Raw genomic sequence first — 21,589 nt, 5'->3', positions numbered from 1 at the left:
GAAATGTCGAAATTCCATCAGTTTTCTTTCCTTCAGAGACATAACAAGGCTAATTTGGTAAGTAGGACCTACTATCATATATTCGTCATCTTTATTCTTAAACTCTAGTAAAAGTTGTAATTAAAATTGTTAAATTTTATGTCCCATTTAATATTTAAGGTCATATTTTACACTTTTTAGGTCATATTTGACATAATTTTGGGTCATAACTGCATGCATATATTTATAGTTTTTAGGTAATAAAAATCCGGGCCCTACTGATTATAATACATTAGAATTGATGGCTTTGTTATGGTCTTGAGTGGCACATTGTTAATGCGGAGTTTCGTGAAAATCGGGCAAGTGTTTCAAAAACTCTGCTTGAGAGAACCGTGATAGATTTGCCCGTGGGACCCGTTCCACGGGGAGTAAGCGAATATGTCCACGGAAAACGTGACCAGCTGTTATTCGTTATGTTAATAGATACTTATTAGGGTGTGAACGATAATCTTGGCGCCATACGCTGGGAATTTCCTGATGCTGACGTTGGTGCATATTTGATCCGTTGTATTGTTTGGTTTGTGGTGTGTTACATATGGATCGAGTTTTAAGGTGTAATGGAAATAATACTTGTAGTTATAAGAATTGAATGAAAACGTATTATTTAAAAAAAATGGAACATATACACATCAAAATTTGCGCTAGGTTTGGAGTTTGTTTTTGTGTTTTTAACCTCTAAACTTCGGAAGCTAGGTGCACACTGGGAACTGAAAATGGTATTGCGGATGTGGGCATCAGTTGTTTGAAATTATTCTTATTAATGATGCCAAATGTACGCGATATTGAAGGAAGTATATGGGTGGAAATTTCAGTAAGAACACTCCTGGCTTTGATTTTCATGTAAGTAGTATTTGGTTTTCATCGGTGTTATTCGTTTGCAGTGATTCTTGCATGTAATGCAATAATCCATGGCATAAAAGGTTATGAAATGTTGACATTAATTTTGTATTTTATATTACAGTGAACTGGAAGGCGCAACGCCTTTTACGCGGAAGATTCAGCCAGATGAACTGTGGTTATATAAAAATCCAAGGAGTGACAGTTATGTTCCAACAAATGTGTTGTGGGTAAGTGTGGTGTGTAGTGACTGAAATAGAGTATTTAATTTTTTCTGTTTGGATTAGTTTGTTACCTGTTGTGTCTTAACCACATGTGTTTATATGTATTAGTCTTTGAAGTAAGATACAGAGGGTTCATTATCAGGAGTATGGTTGAACTTGTATCTGTTCAGTTTGCCTTTGTGGTCGGCAGTGGGTGATCTTTCTCCGGGGGATAAGATAGCTAGATCTTGAGACTGATGTACCTCTTCCTTGTATCTGTTCAGTTTGCCTTTGTGGTCGGCAGTGGGTGATCTTTCTCCGGGGGATAAGATAGCTAGATCTTGAGACTGATGTACCTCTTCCTAATTCTGAAGTCTGAAAGAAAAGTTTTCTTTTGTGCCCTTGCTTATGTTCCATTATGACCTTTCATCTAGCTTTACTCTTTTGTGACACAAGTCTCTCAAAAAGGAATATACTGTTCTTGGATTAAACAACAAGCTCCCCTTCACAATTAAATGTTTATCAGTTAATATAAACAATGAAAGTAGCCTTGAAAAATTTCTTCTGGCTCACACCTTTGCTCTTTTGATGATTTTTTAAATAAGTAAGTTTAATGATTAGGAGGCTGTAATTGTATATCTAATTGTTAGTTTCAGTAGTTCCACGTTTGTGTTTAGGGTATATTAAAATCTTTTTGTGTGTATAGAAATTACCTGTACGTGCTCATTCTTATATATATAGTGAATTGGGTCAGTTAAATTTATGTGTATAGTTATTTACTTAGTAATTTATTTGGTAATAAATGTAATTTGAACATAGTGGAATTGTAGGTGTTTGTAACTGCACTACAAATTTGCTGTAGATTTATTAATTATGTAATTGTGTGTGTGATTAAGACATGTGTAGTGTGATTTGTTTCATTCTGGTCCGTCACACTAGCAATATCATAAAGAGATTAAACAGTTCTGTCCAGTGTGACTAGAAGAAGAGTTTTCTTATTTCAGTCCTTCCCTTACATATTTCGGTCTTTACAGACCATCCTCAGAGGGACATCAATACAGTTGGAAGCCACTATTACAATATGTTTTTAAAGGTTAAAATATATACATATAATGTAGATAAAATACAGTGGATATAAAATCTAAAGTTTTTAACAACTACAATGGCTGTCTTAATATGTTAAAATATTTACAGTTAGTTTGTTAAGAGTTTTGTTGGAAATTATAAAAGAAGTTGGTTCATGTCCTATTATAAGTAGTGCTGACATGGCACTTTCTTACACAGGCCTTTTTCAGTAGCCAAAAATTCATGTTCCACTTTAATGCTGTTGTGTAAGTTCCTTTATTTTATAGAAGATTGTTGAAGTGATAAGCTGCTACTTCTAAACATGTCCTGCATCATGAGAATATGTTTCTGACACATGTTGAAGCTCCTGTAAGGGAATAGCAGAAATTTATGCCTAATATTTTCTTAACAGTTCTTCCAGATTTTTCGCATTTTTTCCTTCACCATGCACCACAAATAAGAGTCAAAAGGATTTAAATCAGGTGGTTGCAGTGACCACAATCCTAAATATGCAACTCATTTGCCAGAAGTATCAGTGAATGCATCTATAGAATCTTTTGCAGTGTGTGTTGTTGCATTATCTTTCATAAATTGTCCATATGACTTTCCTTCATCAGTCAGTTGATTGAAGAAAGGTGAGAGAATCAGTGTCACATAACATTTCAGATTTATTGTTTTGTGTAAGTACACGGGCCAGTTATCCTGTGTGTAGTGGCACTTTATGAAGAGCATGAGGATTTTCTGTGGTTCATTATCTACTAACCACTTAAATTTCATCCTCATAGCACATTGTGCTGCATTCTCACTGTAGCATGCCAAATGTTTAGAATTCCTTAATGGTATAGTTGTTGTCAAATCTGTTTAAGTGACAGTATTTTATGCTATTTGAAAGGAATTCAAATTCAGTCACAAACTCATTTACAAGCATCCACTGCCCACTTCATAGAATTTCAGATGAAACCATATTTCAGCCTGATATAATTATGTTGTAGCATTGTAAATGTTTTGTTCATGATTTAAGGTAAAATGAAGAATACCACCGTCTTTTGGGATGTGGCACCGTGTAGATATTTTGTTAACCGATGTTTCGGAGGACCATATTGCCTCCATCTTCACGGTATAAGAAATCTGCAATCGATGAACCAGGGTGAGCAGGTGTCTGTAGACTGAGTCAGTTAACAGAATGTCTACATGGCGCCACATCCCAGAAGACGGCATTCTTCATAGTCACTGCCATGAAAACCTCAAGTCTTACTTATGGTAAAATGTTTTTCTTTTCAGCCTCTTGTATTTGTTACCCCAACTGCAGTAATCCTATTAGTATTTTTACTTCAAAAAGACAAGACAGATGTTAGCCAAGCAATTCTTGGCTGTTCTTTGGGATTATCATTAAATGGAGTATTCACCAATATTATGAAATTAATTGTGGGTGAGTAAATATTTTCATATTTAACCAGTTTTGCTGCAGATCATATTATTTTGGAATATCATCTGTTTAGCAGTTTCAGAGACACGTTTGTTTACTCCAACTGAAGGTACTTAAAGTTTCCCCATTCATTTTTTATCATATACATAGGATATATGAGAAAACATGCTTGTGAAAAAATGAATGTCAAGATATTCTCAGTTCCTTGATTACTAAAAAGTAGTTTTTGGAGTGCCATGTGCTTATGTACGTGTGTCTTGCTGGCGCCTGAATGGTTGGATGGATTTTATTTACATTTGATATTCAAAAGTACATTCAGCAAAGAGACTGGAAATTCCAGCTTCAAAAATATGCACCCCCCCAAAAAACAAACACACACACACACACACACACACACACACACACATACAAAATGGTGATTTTCTCAAAAAGTGCTGTCACAGTTTTATTAAAATTTGAGTAATCTATGAAGACCATAGCCCTAAATACAAATGCATTAGTCGTATCATCAGGAAAATATGGTACAGGCACTAGGGGCGCAAATGTTTAGTGTCAGTTTTCTCAAAACTGGCTCTGTCAGTGAGATTTCATTGTTGTTTGACATTCTGTAACCACCAGCTGTCTACCGAGCAGCAGTTAATTTCATTTATTTTTTTACGTGCCAGTTGAATATTCATAATGTCCACAAATATGTTGATAAAACTAGTGAAAATAAAGAACCGCTGTTTTTATATCTTGTATTTGTACACCACAAACTAAAATATTTGGAAGTAGGTAATTTATTTATGACTTTGTGGTTTAAAGATGATATGAAAATGTTGGCATTTCTTAGTTATTTGGATGTTATCTATCGTGCTGTAATGTTGTGGCCAAAATGAGCCATAATAATTAGTAATGTAATGTAAAGTAATGTTGTTGGTGAAACAAAGTAACAAGTAGAGGGACACTGCATTTTCCCTTCTGTTTAGTTTAACCGTGCAAATCCAGGTCACCCGGAGTAGGCATAGTTTTGTTGGTTAGTTCATAATTTTTTTTTGGTTTTCTAATATGAAAACAGCATTGAAGTTCACCCGACACTTTTTAATATAGGTATCCAATATGCCATTTAATTGAAACCTCATGAGTCAATTTGGGTGTTAATTATGTAGATGTGCAAACACTGCCCCCATTATGCATTAATTCTGTGGAAAGCATGCATAAGCATTATTGCAACACTGTGTGAGGTATGTGGACAGTTTGGGAAGTTTGTATATTGTATGTAGGAAACTGACGTTTAATAATTCCTTGTAGCATTTCATGTGTAATGAGTTATCAGTGTGACAGGTCGGCCAAGACCTGATTTCTTTTGGAGGTGTTTCCCCGATGGAGAAGTGAACCCAGAGCTGAAGTGTACAGGCGAGGAGTCTGTCATTATTGAGGGGCGCAAGAGTTTCCCCAGTGGTCACTCTTCTTGTAAGTAGGTACTGTTTGTGTCTCAGTAAACTGCCTCATGTATTTGGATGTAGCATAGCACATACACATGCACATAAATATATACCAAGATTATTGTGATTTATTACAGTTATTCATCACAATGGGGCACACGGTAGTGTAGTTGGTTGAGGCACTATGCTACAACCCAGAAGGTCGTGGGTTCAAGTCCCGATGAGGTCATTGGATTTTTATCAGTTGACCTAATCCTTCCAGCCACACTATGGCCCTGGGGTCGACTCAACCTCTAACAGAAATGAGTACCAGGAATTAATGAAATAATTTTCCTGGGGAGTAAAGCACGGCCGGTGCGTAAGGCTAACCACCTTACCGCCATCTTTGAGCCGATTGTCTAGATAATGTGGGACCCTCAACGTCTCACAACCCTATGGGCCTTCACGGCCTTTTATAGGGATAGCTTTATTTACTTTACTTTATTCATCACAATACTCACTACATTATTAAGGCAAGTTGGCCTGCTATGGATATTAAAAAACAGAATCTGGCCATCTTTTTAGAGGTATTCCTAAACATCTTTCCCTGGCTTGATTTTGGAACGATCCTGTCACATTTGTGACCATGTTTTTCAGTATATCAGTTGCTGTTACATAATATTAACCGTAGGATTTGACGGTCTCACAGCAGAGGTTACAAGGAATTCTACCTTTTTGGATATAATGCCGTGTAGTCCTTTGAAAATCAACCGATGTTTTGGAGGAACATGTCGCCTCCATCTTCAACAGAGCTCTGCTTGCTACCTTCCCTATGCTCATTTCTTGCTTGTCTTATTCTTTGACCCTGAAGATGGAAGTGACATTTCCATGAATAACATAAGATACGTATGTTTGAGTAAAGTCTACCTGTATATGCCTCCTGTTAATTTCAAGCATATTCACGAAGAAAATAATATGATTGTAGTGTGTATGTGTTCCTGGTGCCGATAGTCACCTCAATAGTAGATTGTACTAGGAAAAACAGCAGTCTATTAGATGTGACTTGAAACTCCACTAGGAATGTGTCTTTGCAGGAGGCCTATGTAGAATAAGATATACACTCATTTAATTTGTCCATAAACACTGTGATATGATCGACATCAGTATTTCCTGAGTATGAAATTGTTTTATTAATCTACGAGAATTAGTTACTAATATACTCTTTTTTTGACATTTTCTTAATTAGTGATGCAGTGCCCATAAGTTGTTTTTGATATTCAGTTATGTCTTTGACTAAATATGCATGCATCGCATTGCCGTTTATTACATCAAACTTCTGAACTTTACTGTTTATTATAAATAATTTTAAGTTGTATTTATATTTGTTCTAATTAGGAATAGCTTTCTCTGGAATCAGCCTGTAACAAATAGAATTCCTGCATTAATATTTTTAGTTTACCATTGATTTCAGCAGTTATTAATTTAAAGAGATATATTTGGGATTGTTTGTTATAAGTCAGTATTATTCATTCTCATGCAGCACAAAACTTGAATCTGTTACCATAACCCATCTTTCTCTTTCAGTTTCATTTGTGAGCATGGGATTTATCGCGTTTTATCTGGCTGGAAAACTTCACATTTTCAACTCCATTGGTAGAGGCAAATCATGGCGTTTATGTGCCTTCCTTCTTCCTCTATCTGTGGCACTGGCTGTAGCATTGAGTCGAACATGTGATTACCATCATCACTGGCAAGGCAAGTATGAATTCATATGTAAGATTAGAGGTTCTCAGGATTCATATTATGGTGTTCTCACTTATGAAAACAAACTGTAAGTTTTCTGCAGATTAGCTGGAAAACAGTTTTAAGACATCAGACTTTAAATATACACAAAAACACACAGATTCTTGTATGAGGGGAAATTTTTAAAATACATATTCAGTGTATCCTAGAATGATAGTTTAATGGCTGCTGTTATATATTTCAGGATTTCTGTAATCTTAAGCTTATCACATCTTGGACATTTTCAGTTTTGAAAATCCTATTTAATTCTGTGGTAATAATAAGATTGATGCATTTAATATTCGTTATATTGGGGCCACATTATTTGTTACTGGAATTTGTCTATAGGTTTTTTAACTGTTAAACCATCTTCATTTGCTATTAAATGAATTTATTTGAATTTCTTTGGCACATATGAAATTTATTTCTTGCAATTGCCCCTCTAAACTTTCTGCTATAGTAAGACTGTGGTTAATTTAAAGACTATTGTCTTCTGGGATGTGATGTTGTGTAGTCTGTTAAAAAGGCACCAACATTTTGGAATAAACTGTGGCCTCCCTCAAGATGGGAGGCAGCATGTGCCTCTGAAACTTTGGTACTTTTCTACACACACTACATGGCATCACATGCCAGAACACGGTAATCTTCACATTTGCTGTTGTGAGAACCTCAGATCTGATATACTCGTAAGTGTTATGTGTAATTCTGTGTTGCAGATGTTCTTTGTGGCTCACTACTGGGTATTTCAATTTCTTACCTGTGCTACAGGCAGTATTACCCTAGCCTCACATCCATTCACTCTCACAGACCATATGCAGCCATAACACCTCACCTGGAACTGGAGACAGTCCATAGCAGCCAGTCTTCTGTTCAAAACGAAGAGCAGATAAAGTGGATTTAATCAGAAAGGTTATTGTTTCATCAGCTCTCAGAGTGAATGAGGGTAATGATAAGCCAAAACTGATGTCTGCATTCCATCTTTTCTTCAGAAGGCACTGTTCAACCATTTTTTTTTATTTTTATGAGTGATTTTAGGTGATAAATGGATATTTTTTTTTTTGTGGTGATACGAAAGAGAACAATTTTTCTGTCACCCATAATTTTCGAATGACAACGTTTCAGATTATTTAGGATTTACAGTGCACTAGGATGGAAGAAGGGGTTACCACTTGCTCCTCCTCTCCTGTCTACAGTTCTGCCCGTCCCTGCTAGCATGTTTATACTTAGATGTATCCATGCTTGTTCAGTTCTGTCACACAGATTATGTGTTGATTTATATTTATCAATTATTTGCATGATTTTGCTCTGTGAACCTTATGTATTTTATTTATATATTTTTCTTAATTTAATGTAACTTAGCCAGCTTATTTATCAGCAGAGCCTGATGTAATATCTGGAGCAGTCTGACCCCTCCTGTATCTGAATTTATCAAGATATCAATCTGAATGTTTGACTTTTGAGATTGAAAAGTCTGAATCTTCTAGAAATAGGCACCAAAACACCTTCATTCCGCAAGCACCAAAAAAAACGTTTTTTATCCCTCCAGTGAAGTGAACTGTCTCTTGTAGGCCCTTGGGCAACAGCATGATCCAAACAAATGGTGCCTGTTTATCAGTTCCTTGAAGCTGAGTCTGAAAGCTGTCTTATTCTGTAATGGAACTCAGTACTCTTCACTTCTAATGGTATATGCTGTTCATATGAAGAAGTCGTATACCTTATGAACCATATCAATTATGGTAAATGTTAGATAATTGAAAGTGATGCCATTTCTGCTTGGTTTACAACTGGGCTAGGCAAAATTCTATTGTTGCCTCAATGATTGGAATGGTCAAGCTCAGGAAAGTCATTATTCAAAGAAACAATGACCATTTCAACAAGTGTTGATTCTGGTGCAAAAAATAGTCACCAGTCAGCCACTGGTTAATGCAGATGAAACTTAAAGTGAAGTTGGGCCACAAATTTCCTAAAGAACTTTGAGGCAGAAAATTATTAGTCATTTGTTGCAGAACTTCTCAATGCATGCAAATTTATGGATTACAAAATGTTAAAAATTAATTTTTTTTAATTCACGTCTCGATGTTTTTGCAACATATGTGAGTGATGTAGGTGATGAGAATGGGGAATATATCTCTGATGGAGAAGAAGTGATACCAGGGCAAGCAGAGCTGCAGCATGTTGCATGATTATTGTTGGATATTGGTAAGGGATACCCCAGAGGCAGAATGCAAGAGTCAGTCATCAATAGCCATATTTTAGGTGGATGACATGCAGTGTATGCTTTAATGTTGTTACTAGAGGCTTTTAAGTTTGTGCAAATTTAATTTCTGATTAACTCAGAACTTATGGGTGATAGAATAGTTGTGAATTTGTGAAATGACTATTTAAATAGCCTGTAAGATCCACCCATTGTTGTAAATGTTCCAAAATAAGTTATTTTTTGTCATTCAGTGATACTGTTATGATTGCATCTGTGTTTTTAACATGATTAATCCCAGATGTATCTGTGACAAAGTAGGAGCTGGGATAGTGTAGTCAGTATAGTGATTGGCTACAGGCTGGATGACTGAGGGGTCGGAGTTTGAGTCCCAGTAGGGTCAAGAATTTTCTCCACATCATCCAGACTGGCTCTGGGGCCCACCCAGCCTCCTGTTCACTGTGTACCTGGGGCTTTTTCCCCTGGGGTAAAGCAGCAGGGGCATGAAGCTGACCATTCTCCTTGAACTAGTGCCAAAGTCAAGAAAATGTTGATCTATACATCTTCTCCCCATATGCCTTCATGGCATATTGCTTAATGAGTTACGTACAGGGACAACTTTACTCTTTTACTTAAATTGTGATAAAGTGCAAAGTGAACATACTGGAACATATTCATGACTGACAGTTATGAATTTTAGTATTACATACAGAGAATCAGTGGCTGTATTTTTAGGTGTTTTATACAAATCTTGGTGGTACAGGCATGCATGTACCTTGGAATTCGTTAACAGGTTAGTTAATTCGTTTTGGAAGGAATAATTTCACCTCAGTCTGAAGTTTATTCTTAAAATGAGGCCTTGAATTGCAGTAACAAATATTTTAATTGGATAAATATGGGGTGTATGAAGCAGAATATTGCATTTAGAAGGAATGCTAATGTAAACCAAGAGAAATAAATTCCATGGCAGTGGTGAAAATGACACCTAGAAATTACCAAATTTCATTTATTCATATTGAATTCATTATACAGAGTTAAATTGTTACTGAGCATCATGAGATGATTTTAACTGTATGAGTCCTGCTTTAGTTTGTGGTACTACCATTTCACTGTACATTCACTTCCCCCAGTTCTGGATGATGCCAATCTGATTGTAAATGAATGTTTAATGTGGTATCTGGTTTGTGCAAGGTAACTTTATTGTGGTTCAGTTGTCAGTGTACAGAACTTGGTCAATAATTATATCTGTATTAGTGGTCGGGATATCTGATACAATTTGTTCCTTGAATGCAAGACCTAGTGTGAATGGATTTTTCTTGTATCTTCTGAAGCATCTAGCAAGAAAACGATCATAATATCCTTTCCCTCTTCCAAGACGCTTACCATTTCTGGTGAATGCCAAGCCAGGTGTCAGAACCAAATCCAGATTTTCTGTGGAAAGTATAGGCACAGTGAAACTTCTGTGAACAAATACTGCTTAATAAACTTATATGTATGTGTGTGTACACACACACACACACTCACTCGTATATACCATATTAATTCGAATATAAGACTTGCATTTTTCACATTTTTTCCCATTGAAAAACTGAGGTGTGTTGTAAATCCAAAGAGTTATTCACCAGTTTGCAAACTGTCCACAAGGTAGCCTGGAAAGAACCTAATGTAAACACATTTGGAGTGAGTCATCAAGCCACATCATCCCCCCACCTGTCACTGTGAGCCACCTCCCCCACTTTCAGTTCAGTTACCTGACATTCTTGTTGTTCAGTTTTCTGTCAGTTTTTACTGATGGAAAAGCGTTTAACATACTATGCCTCATTCAAAAGGAAAGTTATTATATGCGCTGAAAAGAGCAGCTGGTAAAAAGTATACAATCAGTATACAATCATGTACAGTGTGAATAGTTTATGAAGAGAGAGCTTATCATTATGACAGATGAAAATGAGTCAAAATCGTCCTTCAGAATATGAAACTAAACTGACTGAATTTCAGCATTTTGTTATTGGACTGTGCTGAAGGAATAAGTGTTAAGTCAAATCGCAATGCAGATTAAACTGCAGTTTTTTCAACATGCCTCACAATTATACTGTATGAAAGGGGAAGATCAAGTGGCAATGAAAACCACAGGCTCTGAAAGTTACTTATTACTGTCATGCTGTATATAAAATTTGCTTAGTGGGGGATGGAATCCAACTGGGTCCACTTGGCATGGCGGCCACTGATTGGCCTACTGTAGCCTGCCCCAGGTGATTATGATAATGGAGAATTTTGTGAAATGAAGATTGGAAGGGGAAACCAAAGTACTCGGAGAAAACCCATCCTAATGCCACTTTGTCCACCACAAATCCCACTTGACCAGACCCGGAATTGAACCCGGGCCTCTGCTGTGGGAAGCCAGTGACAAACAGCTTGAGCTATGGTGCGGCCTCATGCTGTATATAACTGCAAGTGGCATTAAATTACCACCATTCATAATATTAAACTGAAAGACAGCGCCAAAAGAAAATTTTGTACAAAGCTGTAATAGTTCAGACCAAAGAAAAATGCATGGATGACACTGGAGTTAATGGAAGACTGGCTTGAATCTGTATGGTAAATTAGCAAACCATTCAAGCATCTTGTCCACAAACACTGTGATGCCTGGCTCAACAAAGACATTCATACTGATACCTAGTGGCAAAATAAAAAGAATATCAAAAGCATGGAAAGAAGTGCCAAGCAATATTATTCCAAAATCGGTTTAAAGTGCTCTTTATTAAATGCGGCAGATGGAATGGAAGATGACAGTGAATAAAGTGCTGAGGGTGCATCATCTTCAGAAAATGAAAGTGCAACTGAAGGATCATTTGATGAACTTTCTCATTAAATAAAAAAGATAGAAAGGAATATGAATGTAGTGAAATTTTTAAATTTCTATTTCCTTTTGGTATATTTTCCATTACTTTTCACTTTAAACGTGTTCTAACAATTTGTCATTTTAATTGATGTGTTGGAAATAAACTCTCTGAAATAAATAAACCTTTCCAGTTTTTTCCAGAAACGTTCATTTAAAAATTGGATGTGTCTTAAATTTGAGGGCATCTTATATTCAAAATAATATGGTGTGTGTGTATGTATGTATGTATATATATATATCTGTTTCAGTCCTATGGGGGAAGAAACTGATTTGTTTAGGGTTTTAGATATAGGCTGATAAGGTGATATGTAAATTTATCTTTCCTATTAATTTTCTATTCGACTGCTAAGTTTCACTTGTGCCTACTTCTATTCAGCATCATTTAAAGTTAATGGAAGTAATGCACAAGTTAACACTTTTCCCATATTAGGAACTTGATGTGCACTCTATAAAAATTTGTCACTACTGTATACCCAAATTTTATATCTTTCTGTTGCTTCGTAACTGCTGAACAACGTCTGATAGTACTTAATGCAGCCAGAATCAATAACTTTTGTTCTCATAGTAAACTAACCTTAGTCCCAGAAACTACTGTTTAGCCACAAACTAAAATTTGTTTATAGAAAAAATAGTCGCCAGTACTGAATCAGTATTGTTCATTACTTTATTTTGTTCTGTAACTTTTCCATTGGTGATCTCTGAATTTGTTATACTTGGCCTTTTTATATATTTTTTCAGAACTATACACTGTATAAAATATTTCCTTTTGTAACAGGTTGAAAATGGATACAATGCAAGAGCTGCGAAGTAAAAAATCGTATAGATGTCCAGTCATGTTAAAAAACACTGAGGACAATGTTTACACAAACATTTTTCAAAGTATTGAATGCTAAATAAAAGAAGAAATAAAGGCAGTCCAATTAAGTGGGAAGAATGCTTTCTACTTGCAAACTGATGTAAGTATTTCGGAATCTCAACATGCATTTACGACATACCTATTTCTACATGACTTTGTAATTTGGCGAAAGAATATACCTGACAAAGCATTCAAATGCCACTCCATAACAGTTTTTATGAATTTTTGTGTTATGTTCAGATTCACTTTTATTTTTAATTTTTTTACTAATGTGAAAACTGTGGACCAAGAAAGAATGTACTGACACTTACTAGATGTGACTGAAAGAGTTAGCCTATGCCACTTGAAACAGCCTGGAACTGAGTGAGCTCTGAGGGAATGCATTTACATAACACCACGGTGCTGGCACAACAAGTATGGTCCAACATTTGCAGTAGCAACTAGGGAAACTTGTATGTCTGTCACGTAGCCAGCTACAGAGTTCTCTAGTTCTTTGTGTTTTTTTTTTCACTTCATTTTATTAAACTGGTCATAGTTAAAGTGTAATGTAATGAAAAGTTGGGCTTCAGAGTTGTATATGTATGGTGTTTAATAGTGTTCAATTGAGCACTTCTTTGATATATTGGTGGCTATGTTTTCAGTATTTCTAATTGCTGGTGTGCCATGGAAGCCTAAGTTATAATGTCACTATGTTGTTTTATTTCATATATGAGTAAAATACACCATTCCAGATCATTGTTATTGTAATTCAAAAACTTGGTTTCAAAGATTTTTCTTAATTTATTCCTTGCCATAAAATGCTCTGAGCATAAAGGTAGATGATTTATTTTAATTTTCTTGTACTGCTACTAATGTGATATTTTATGTACAGTATTTCTTGTATTTCCTGTGATGCTTTTATTGAGACTGAATACTGTTTAATGATTATTTAATCTACAGAAATAAAAATATATCATTATGCTGCTGTGGATTTATTTTAGTGGAAATTAGTATTTTGTATTCTACATCTTTCCTTGTTCCCTCCTCATAATACAATACAACTTTGAGAGTTAACCAGGTATTAGTTTAGATTTATTAGTATTCCTTCCACACACTAGATCTTGAGATTTACTAACTATATTATCTAGAAATTGTTATGCTAGTAACATAAATGAATATATGTGTCTGTGTTTGTGCGTGTGTTCTCCCATGAATATAAATGCCAAATACATGTGTTAAAGAAAATGAGGAAGAAATACATATTCCTTGAGCAGTTGGTAAGCACTAAACATTTATTACAGATATCTGTTATGGAACATGAAGATTTATCATGTCATAAAAGTCTTCCATTGAATCCGACCCATTCATATCCCCATAACCTGTTTTCCAAGATCAGTATTACTCTTGTCCTACCAACTGTTTCTTAAGTCTCGGAAGTGGTTTGTTTGTTTGAGGTTTTAGAACCAACATTTGTTTGCCCTTGCAGACTGGATTTATGTGGTTCAGATTATATCTAGTAAGCCATCTTTCAGCCGATTGTCTAGAAAATGTGGGACCCTCAACGTCTCACAACCCTATGGGCCTTCATGGCCTGGTATGGGGATAGCTTTACTTACTTACTTTTAATAGGCTTTTTTGAACACCATAATGAACCTTTGGGTTCTATGAAAAGTTGGGTATGTCTTGACCAGCCGAGTAGCTATAGCTTCTCAAGAAAGTATCTACTCTGTAGAATTAGTTCTTTTCAATGTGTGCTACATATCTTGTCCATCATCTAAACATGCTTAATTAGGAAGTTTGACTGTACTGAGGAAAGAATACAAAATATGAGGGCCTCCATCATGCCATATTTTTCGTTTTAGATGAGTTTTGCATCTTGTAGGTCCAGGTGTTCTCATTAATTTGTAGTCATGTATCTCCAGTTTTCTCCTTTCTTAAGGGAGATGGATATGATCTTTCTCTTCCATCAAAATAATAACAATCATGCAAATATCTAAAGATAACTAGGTAGCATGCGTTTCCCGAGTTTATTCTGCACTTAATTTCCTATCGAGTGTAACTTTCTTTAGTTCAATTCGCAACTACTTGAACTTAGAATCGTTGAAATAATGTGAGTCTGAGAGTTCTCATGTCGTTTCAATGCTTTATGAAGATTGTTGATATCACCAAACCCAGTCTTGTTCCATACATTTTTTCCTTGAGAAACAATAGGCATGGCCAACAAAACAATTTTCCTATATCATGGCAACCGGATAGCCACTCTGATTTAGAATACTGTTCCAAATTAAATTTCCTCACACATAATTTGGTTTGTGCTTTAATTTCTGGCAACTCTCATGTTGGTCGTCACCTTTCTATAATTATTTTCTTTTCAGAAAATTCCTTGCTATTAAACTCCCATTTTAAAAGGTTTTTGATTGCACAGTCATGTCTGCCAGCATTCATTTTATCTGTGGCCTGTGCGTGTAGTATAATCATGCCCCTGCCTTTGTACCACAATATCAGACTTACTTCCCTTAAATGCAGATAGCGTCTTTCTGATGCGTCAATATACGATCACAAATACAATCTTACGCCATCTAAATATACACTTACAATATTTTAATAACACTTAATGTTACCTATAATGCCCAACAATACTGAAATCACACATACACAGTTAATTTTCACATAACCATCAAAAGAACACATTCCTTTGCTTGCCTAGCCAGCAAACTGAAATTTGCTTTCCTTGGCCCCTTCGGATTAGACAAATTATTACGAAGATTAACGAAAGGAATCTTGGTCCGACCCACCAAGAAGGGAAGGGAGAAGGAGGGGACATGTGGCCTTGATCAGGAACATGCGCTAAATGACAGTATTCAAATCCTTATTATTCAAATTGAATTATTTATATATGACTTCTTTTCTTTTTGTTTCTTAACTACGGAAGGAATGCTTCCCTTGCTTCCATGCATGGCACGCCACTGAGTAGGAGACACATTATGGCCTTGTAACACTCATCACCCACTCTAGACCTAATACTGACATTTTTTGGGGATGCTTCATGTATGAGTGTTTGCCATTTAAAATGTGCATGAAGAAAATTTTGGACCTCTTACTGTTCTGTTAATATGTAGTATTTATCATTCCTGACCTGTGTCAAATATGCTAATCCTTTCATTATCATCAGATGGTTGTTTTATATTCCATTTGTTAACTGGTAGATCGGCATAATCATCCAAGGAATGGAGCTGTATCATTTCCATTTCCGAAGATCCAGCACGGACTCTGAAATACACAGTGCCGCAAATTATATGACTGAAATTTAGTGTTGTGCAGTTACTTGTTATATGTTTGTGGGGTCATGGGATGACAGCAAGTGAAGTTGCATAAAATACAAGAACACTTTGGTTTGCAGTGTTAGAAATTTCCAAACACAGCTTTCTCAATTTTTAGTTCTTCATCAGCATGAATATTTTGCAGGGACAGATGTACTCATATTCTAGACAATAGCTTGAAGGTGTAGGTATTATACTGTATGGAGGAATTTAATATTTTTTCAATATGCGTGGTGTTTCATGATTTTGTCAATACTTAAAGTGATTGTTCCTGAGGCCAATCCCAGTCTGAAATATATAAACATATGCCCAGTTCTCAGGAGTTATGAACCTGAAGCAAGAATAAGCCTTTTACATGAACAGGTTCTTAAATTACTTGTATAAAGTTCATTTTACAATAAGTAATCAAAGTGGCTTCCTACAGCTTTGTTACACATTCTAACTTGTTTTTCTACTGAATGTGTATCACTCCCAAGAACTAAAGTCCTTTGTATGTCTTGCTGTATCTAAGTGGTTAATTTCATGTGTCCATGTCCATACACCATTTCTGCAATTACACATAAAATTGGAAACTGAGTAAGAATGTGCATCAAAGTTGCAGTTAGCCACTTTGAACATGTATTGTAAAATGAACTGTACGTTGCAAGGACTTACGTGGAAATCATTCGTGAACTCAAAATACCCATAGCTCTCTAACCTCTAAGAATCAGCTCATGTTCATATGACATTTCTGATTGGGAATGGTCTCAGAAATGAGCTCTTGAAGTACTAATGTGAAGTCATGCCCCATATCAAGAAAAGTTTTCAGAAAAAAGTAACAGATTTTAGTGTGATCTTTATTTTATGTTACAAACTGATATTTTTTTATGGTTCAGAATTAGCTTTGAGGAGTTACAGCAGACCAACATGAATCAAAATTAAATCAGTGTTGCTACTTTTAGAGTACCCTTGTCTATACATGAAAAAAAGTATGGGAGATGAAACAGACTCACCACTTTTTGCACTCATGGAAATAAGAAATAATATTTGAAGACTATTTCTGGACTCCAGTAAGCAGTTTGTACCAATATGCCACAGCCATTAGTGAAATTTGGTAACTAGCAGTAGTTCAGTAATAACTTGTGAATTGAGATCTGAAATATGACTGAAATAGAATAAATGGGCCAGAAATTTGACTACATATTAGAGAGCATAGCATGTCCTGTGTGTCACAATTCAGTGTATAAAGGTGGAAATATTCACAACGGCTGAAAGTGGTAAAATTTTCTCAGGTGATTAACTGTATCACTTTTAAGCAAGAGTCCAATATTTCTGAGATGAACTTTGTTTTCATTGCCAGGAAATGTGTTCACTGCCTGATGATAAGGACAGAGACAGTCTCTGTAACACCACTAAGAAAGATATCATTTCAGAGATGAGATATATCAATTTTGAGCGAAAGTTTATCATCATAAAGATAGTTTTTTCCCAAATTAATGCACCTGATCACCCAACAAGATTTTATAAGTGAGTGAATGCCCATATACAAACATATGATGTCCAGATGGCATGTTCAGATGTCCATCTGAAGACAGAGTTTCCTGATGTAATTGCATTTAACAGCTGAACACAAGCTCAGACCAATTGGAAACCTTATCCACAGTGCCATTTTCAGGCAACTTTTATTAAAGAAACAACAACAAAATGTTTGTTAGCTCGTCCATTTACATTTACTTCCTGTCTTGCCCTGTAAGTAATATGAGCTTTGTATATCACCTAGGAATGAAGCAGGTCTTTCCAGATTTGAAGATATCTTCCAGGAGTTCTCCTGTTTGAATCTCCTTCTCTAAACTTAGATAAACTGAGACTGATTTGGCTTGTACATACTGAGGGTGCTGTAAAACCTGCAAAATAAAACACATTCTCAATAATTAATTTGAAATACATATGTTCATTTCACTTTTTACTTAGCCAGAGCGTGTTCTGTGTTTGCAGAGATTAGTTTGTAGGACTATATGCGGGTTTTCTGATATCAAAGTAAAATGATGTTTGGAGGTGGTGCATTCTGACATCAATTTTGGCCAATGGGGTTTTGAGCGGCAAGAGATAAGCCTTCAACTCCCCAACCTGCCTTCACGGTGTGGTGCTTAATTAGAAGTACAAGGATAACTTTTAGTGCGGAGTACCTACAAAGTTTTCTCAGTCCATATGCATGAAACACGTGAAGAACCGCTGGACATATTTTCATAAAATTATACATTGGAGAATTTTACAAAGAATTATAGAACTTAGTCAATTTTCATTGATGTCGGACAAGTCTGACGTCAGCTTTGCATGATGACCTTCACAAAACGGCCAGTTATTTATTTTGCATGGGGAAGAGACCCACATTTTGGAATCTGTTTTTAAGCCAGAATAAAAACACTGCTTAATGAAGTGTACTATGTAAGTGATTGTAGCTGTATTTGATTATTCAGGACTGGTGGTGTGAAATCATTATTTTAATTGTGTTGAATGTTTTTTTTTCTTTTCACAATGCTTTAGGGAGGGAGCATCCATATTGTTAAGACTAACAATTCCTTTTTGAAGGAAACAACCCGAAATTGGAACTGCCTTTCATTCAACAATCGTAATATTGAACCTTAATTGACCGTCTGAGAAACAGCATTTATTTGAATGACAACTACAGCCTTCTTTGCTGCGTTTGGGTGGGGGAGGAGAGGTATGTAAGAGACCTCTGATGAGTACTACTGTAAATAATGCGCACTATTTACGAAATCACATGATAGATGGCGTACATTTCCATACGCAGGTATACATGTGAACCGACCATTTTATTGTTCGCACCAGCTCGTGTTACGCATATTGCTGATTTTTTAATCACCTGCAGTAGCATATGAAAAGTTGTTTGAAGCTGGAGCTCTTCATCTGATCTTGAGATGAGTAATGCCTTTTCGCACAAAATGTATCGCTGGGTTAAAAATGTTCATGATTTTCATCTTATGATATTTCTCCCGGGTTTTTAAATAAAATTTCTGCAAGAGGTGAATGTGGACTGGATTCATCTAGCGGAGGATAGGGACCAGTGGCAGGGTCTTACAAACATAGTAATGAACCTTCGGGTTCCATAAAATTATGGAAACTATTTAAATGGCTCTGCAATTCTGACTTCTCAAGGACTCGACTCCATGGAGTTGTTAAGAGGTTATGTTTTCTGAAGATATGGGGTAGTTTCCCTAAGTCCAGTTAACGCAGTAAAGTAGCTCTACGGTTCTACGGTTTTTCTTTCCACCTTCTGATCTAGTAACTTCTCAACGATTTCAGAAATGGTTCGCATTTGCAGAAGGAAGTAGGAAGTTTTAATGACACATGTGGAAGTTTTTATTATAATACAGAATAATTTCCTTTAATTTTGGCATGCTTTATGTCCAAATTTGCGTTTTTAATATTATGATATAGCGATGTAGATCTGTTAGCTAGCTTCGCTCAAGCTAATTTTCATATCAGCATGTAGAGTGGCGTATAAATTCAATGCGAGGCCTAGTTCCCCTTCTTGGTGCGGTACTTCTCTTCGCTTTTCAGAAATACAAATTAAACACAGTATTGTTTTATTGAAGGACACTAAAACCACATAAACATTTTAAGGCTACTAAGATTTCTGTATGAGGTATTCATACTTTCCAGTTCCTTTAACGTAATTTATGTCATACTTTTGGCTGTTCATTAAAAAACAAACATGGTGCAAAGTACTGATGATAAAAATCTCAGCGAGTTTACATCTACACTGACCTTTTGTGACAGTATATGGGACTGCCTCATAACTTCATTGTGCGATAGTGAATTGATTACACGATTTAATTCCTTCCTGAGTAATTTTTTGTGTGCTGCAATTTCCATTATTGTGATGTGTGCATTGCCAGCTGTAATGAGTGTTATACGTGTATACATATACTGCTTTGACCTTGAACTACGCGCTACGCAGTAGGAAGTCTGAGTAACTATACATGTGCCTTCAAAGAGTGTTAAATCCGGTCACATCTTTGGTTAGTAGGTTCTAATGTGTTTCCCACACATTCCATACACGTAATTGTGCGGTCTCTTGACTTGAACATTCCTGTGAACGTCTTCAAGCCTTTCTTAGTCCTTCCTTTAATTTCCTATGTGTACAAAAAATATTCTTTTAGAGTTTGAAAGCCACGCAGTAGAAACATTGTTACAGCGTAATTCGCGTTAACATATTGTGACGGATTGCCGGGCAAAGGCTTAGTAAACACGTTAACGCATGCGCGGTGATGTCACTCAACAGCAGAAGAAAGGTGTTTTCTGTGTGGTCTGCATATTGAGGAGTCGCTTCCTTCAGCAGATTTCGTCCCCGAAATTACTGAACACATTCCAATGGATTTTGATATTAGGATTTTAAGTAAAAGCGGTAGGGCGCATTTGATTTTTGGCCCTCTCGGTCCAGGATAACACCTGTTTTCATGAATCTGAAATCCGAAAATCAATTCTCTCAAAAACTGGAATCTGACGTGAAATATGGATTTCACTAAGTTGCACAACGTTTTCAGAACATTTTCAGCTGTGTGAATATTTAAAGAAATAGCAGATAGTTTCTTCTTCTTCTTCTTCTTCTTCTACTTCTTCTTCTTCTTCTATGTTTCATGGCATAGGGAATCAAGCCTGTTCCAACTTTCGAAATACGATGGTGGAAGGCAAGGCGAAGGATAAGGAGGAGGATGATGATGAGAACATGAATAATAATAATTCAATTCAATTCAATTCAATTCATGTTTATTTACGTGCAAACTTAACAGCACAGAGGCCAATTACAAAGCTAGGACGAATAGAGAAATACGCAAAATAATTAAAAAACAAAATACAAACATTTGTAAACGTACAATGCAAAGGACCACCCTGTTATTATTTACTTTTGTCGGTACTTGCCACTACGTAGAAGCAGAGATAATACCTCACACCCCACTCAAACCAGAGGTACCTGAACCCAATTGGCACGAAGGGGAGTCAGGCCTCCCTCCTACCCGAGCGTGCTATGTAATTTGGAAATAGACAGAGAGAAGCACAGTTGACACAAAAAGAAGAAGGTAACAAACATGCGTTTGTGCCAGGGCGTTTATGGCTGCTTCGGTCTCGACAAATGAATTAATATTTCAAATATTAAGGACGAGTAAGTACCAGTAACTTGTGCTCTTCGCCAAATACAATTAAAATGATCAAATGATGGATGAGATGGATGGGTAATGTAGCAAGCATGGGGGGCAAACGGAATGCATACAGGGTTTTGGTGGGAAAGCCAGAAGGAAAGAGAACACTAGGAAGACCTAGACGTACGTGGGAGGTTAATATTAAAATGGATCTTAGAGAAAGAGGAGAGGGCGGTAGGGGCTGGATTAGGTCATTGGATTCTTTCAATTACCTAATCCTTCCAGCCGCACTATGGCCCTGGGGTCGACTCAGGCTCTAACAGAAATGAGTACCAGGAATATTCTTGGAATGTTCTTGGGGGTAAAGGTCGGCCGGCGCGTAGGGCTGAAAACCTTACCGCCATCTATGAGCCGATTGTCTAGAAAATGTGGGAACCTCAACATC

General features: G+C 36.2%; 2 protein-coding genes across 3 annotated transcripts; one reads left to right on the top strand and one right to left on the bottom strand.

The window, feature by feature from the left end:
- Nucleotides 1-473: 473 nt before the first annotated feature.
- On the top strand, nt 474-13,664 carry LOC111865675 (phospholipid phosphatase 5). 2 transcript variants are annotated; one of them, XM_023853877.2, is made up of 7 exons: nt 474-879; nt 1,001-1,106; nt 3,426-3,573; nt 4,894-5,022; nt 6,558-6,728; nt 7,472-7,698; nt 12,624-13,664. In XM_023853877.2, the coding sequence occupies exons 1-6, from the start codon at nt 800-802 to the stop codon at nt 7,654-7,656; spliced, it is 819 nt and encodes a 272-aa protein (XP_023709645.1). In that variant the 5' UTR covers nt 474-799; the 3' UTR covers nt 7,657-7,698; nt 12,624-13,664. The 2 variants fall into 2 exon arrangements, with proteins under 2 accessions (XP_023709645.1, XP_023709644.1); XM_023853876.2 differs by having other exon boundaries at nt 475-879; nt 7,472-7,664.
- LOC111865676 (5-formyltetrahydrofolate cyclo-ligase) lies at nt 9,940-19,956 on the bottom strand. Its single transcript, XM_023853878.2, has 4 exons — nt 19,772-19,956; nt 17,759-17,886; nt 15,820-15,953; nt 9,940-10,380 (listed from the first exon to the last, which is right to left on the bottom strand). Exons 1-4 carry the CDS (start codon nt 19,928-19,930, stop codon nt 10,157-10,159), a joined length of 645 nt encoding a protein of 214 aa, XP_023709646.1. The 5' UTR covers nt 19,931-19,956; the 3' UTR covers nt 9,940-10,156.
- Between the last annotated feature and the right edge of the window lie 1,633 nt (nt 19,957-21,589).

Source organism: Cryptotermes secundus, unplaced genomic scaffold (assembly GCF_002891405.2).
Source record: "Cryptotermes secundus unplaced genomic scaffold, Csec_1.0 scaffold19, whole genome shotgun sequence".
Lineage (NCBI taxonomy): Eukaryota > Metazoa > Arthropoda > Insecta > Blattodea > Kalotermitidae > Cryptotermes > Cryptotermes secundus.
Note: the sequence above shows the minus strand (reverse complement) of the source record. Positions and strands in the feature narration are given on the sequence as shown.

What these genes read in the sequence shown, in the direction of transcription:
- LOC111865675 (XM_023853877.2), top strand. Translation starts at nt 800, where the DNA reads ATGATGCCAAATGTACGCGATATTGAAGGAAGTATATGGGTGGAAATT. An exon ending in CTCCTGGCTTTGATTTTCAT is followed by an intron (nt 880 to 1,000) that starts GTAAGTAGTATT and finishes TTTATATTACAG; the next exon opens with TGAACTGGAAGGCGCAACGC. An exon ending in TTCCAACAAATGTGTTGTGG is followed by an intron (nt 1,107 to 3,425) that starts GTAAGTGTGGTG and finishes TTTTCTTTTCAG; the next exon opens with CCTCTTGTATTTGTTACCCC.
- LOC111865676 (XM_023853878.2), bottom strand. Translation starts at nt 19,930, where the DNA reads ATGTATACACGTATAACACTCATTACAGCTGGCAATGCACACATCACA. An exon ending in AAGACCTGCTTCATTCCTAG is followed by an intron (nt 15,954 to 17,758) that starts GTGATATACAAA and finishes TGTGTATTTCAG; the next exon opens with AGTCCGTGCTGGATCTTCGG. An exon ending in GATTAGCATATTTGACACAG is followed by an intron (nt 10,381 to 15,819) that starts GTCAGGAATGAT and finishes TACTTTCCACAG; the next exon opens with AAAATCTGGATTTGGTTCTG.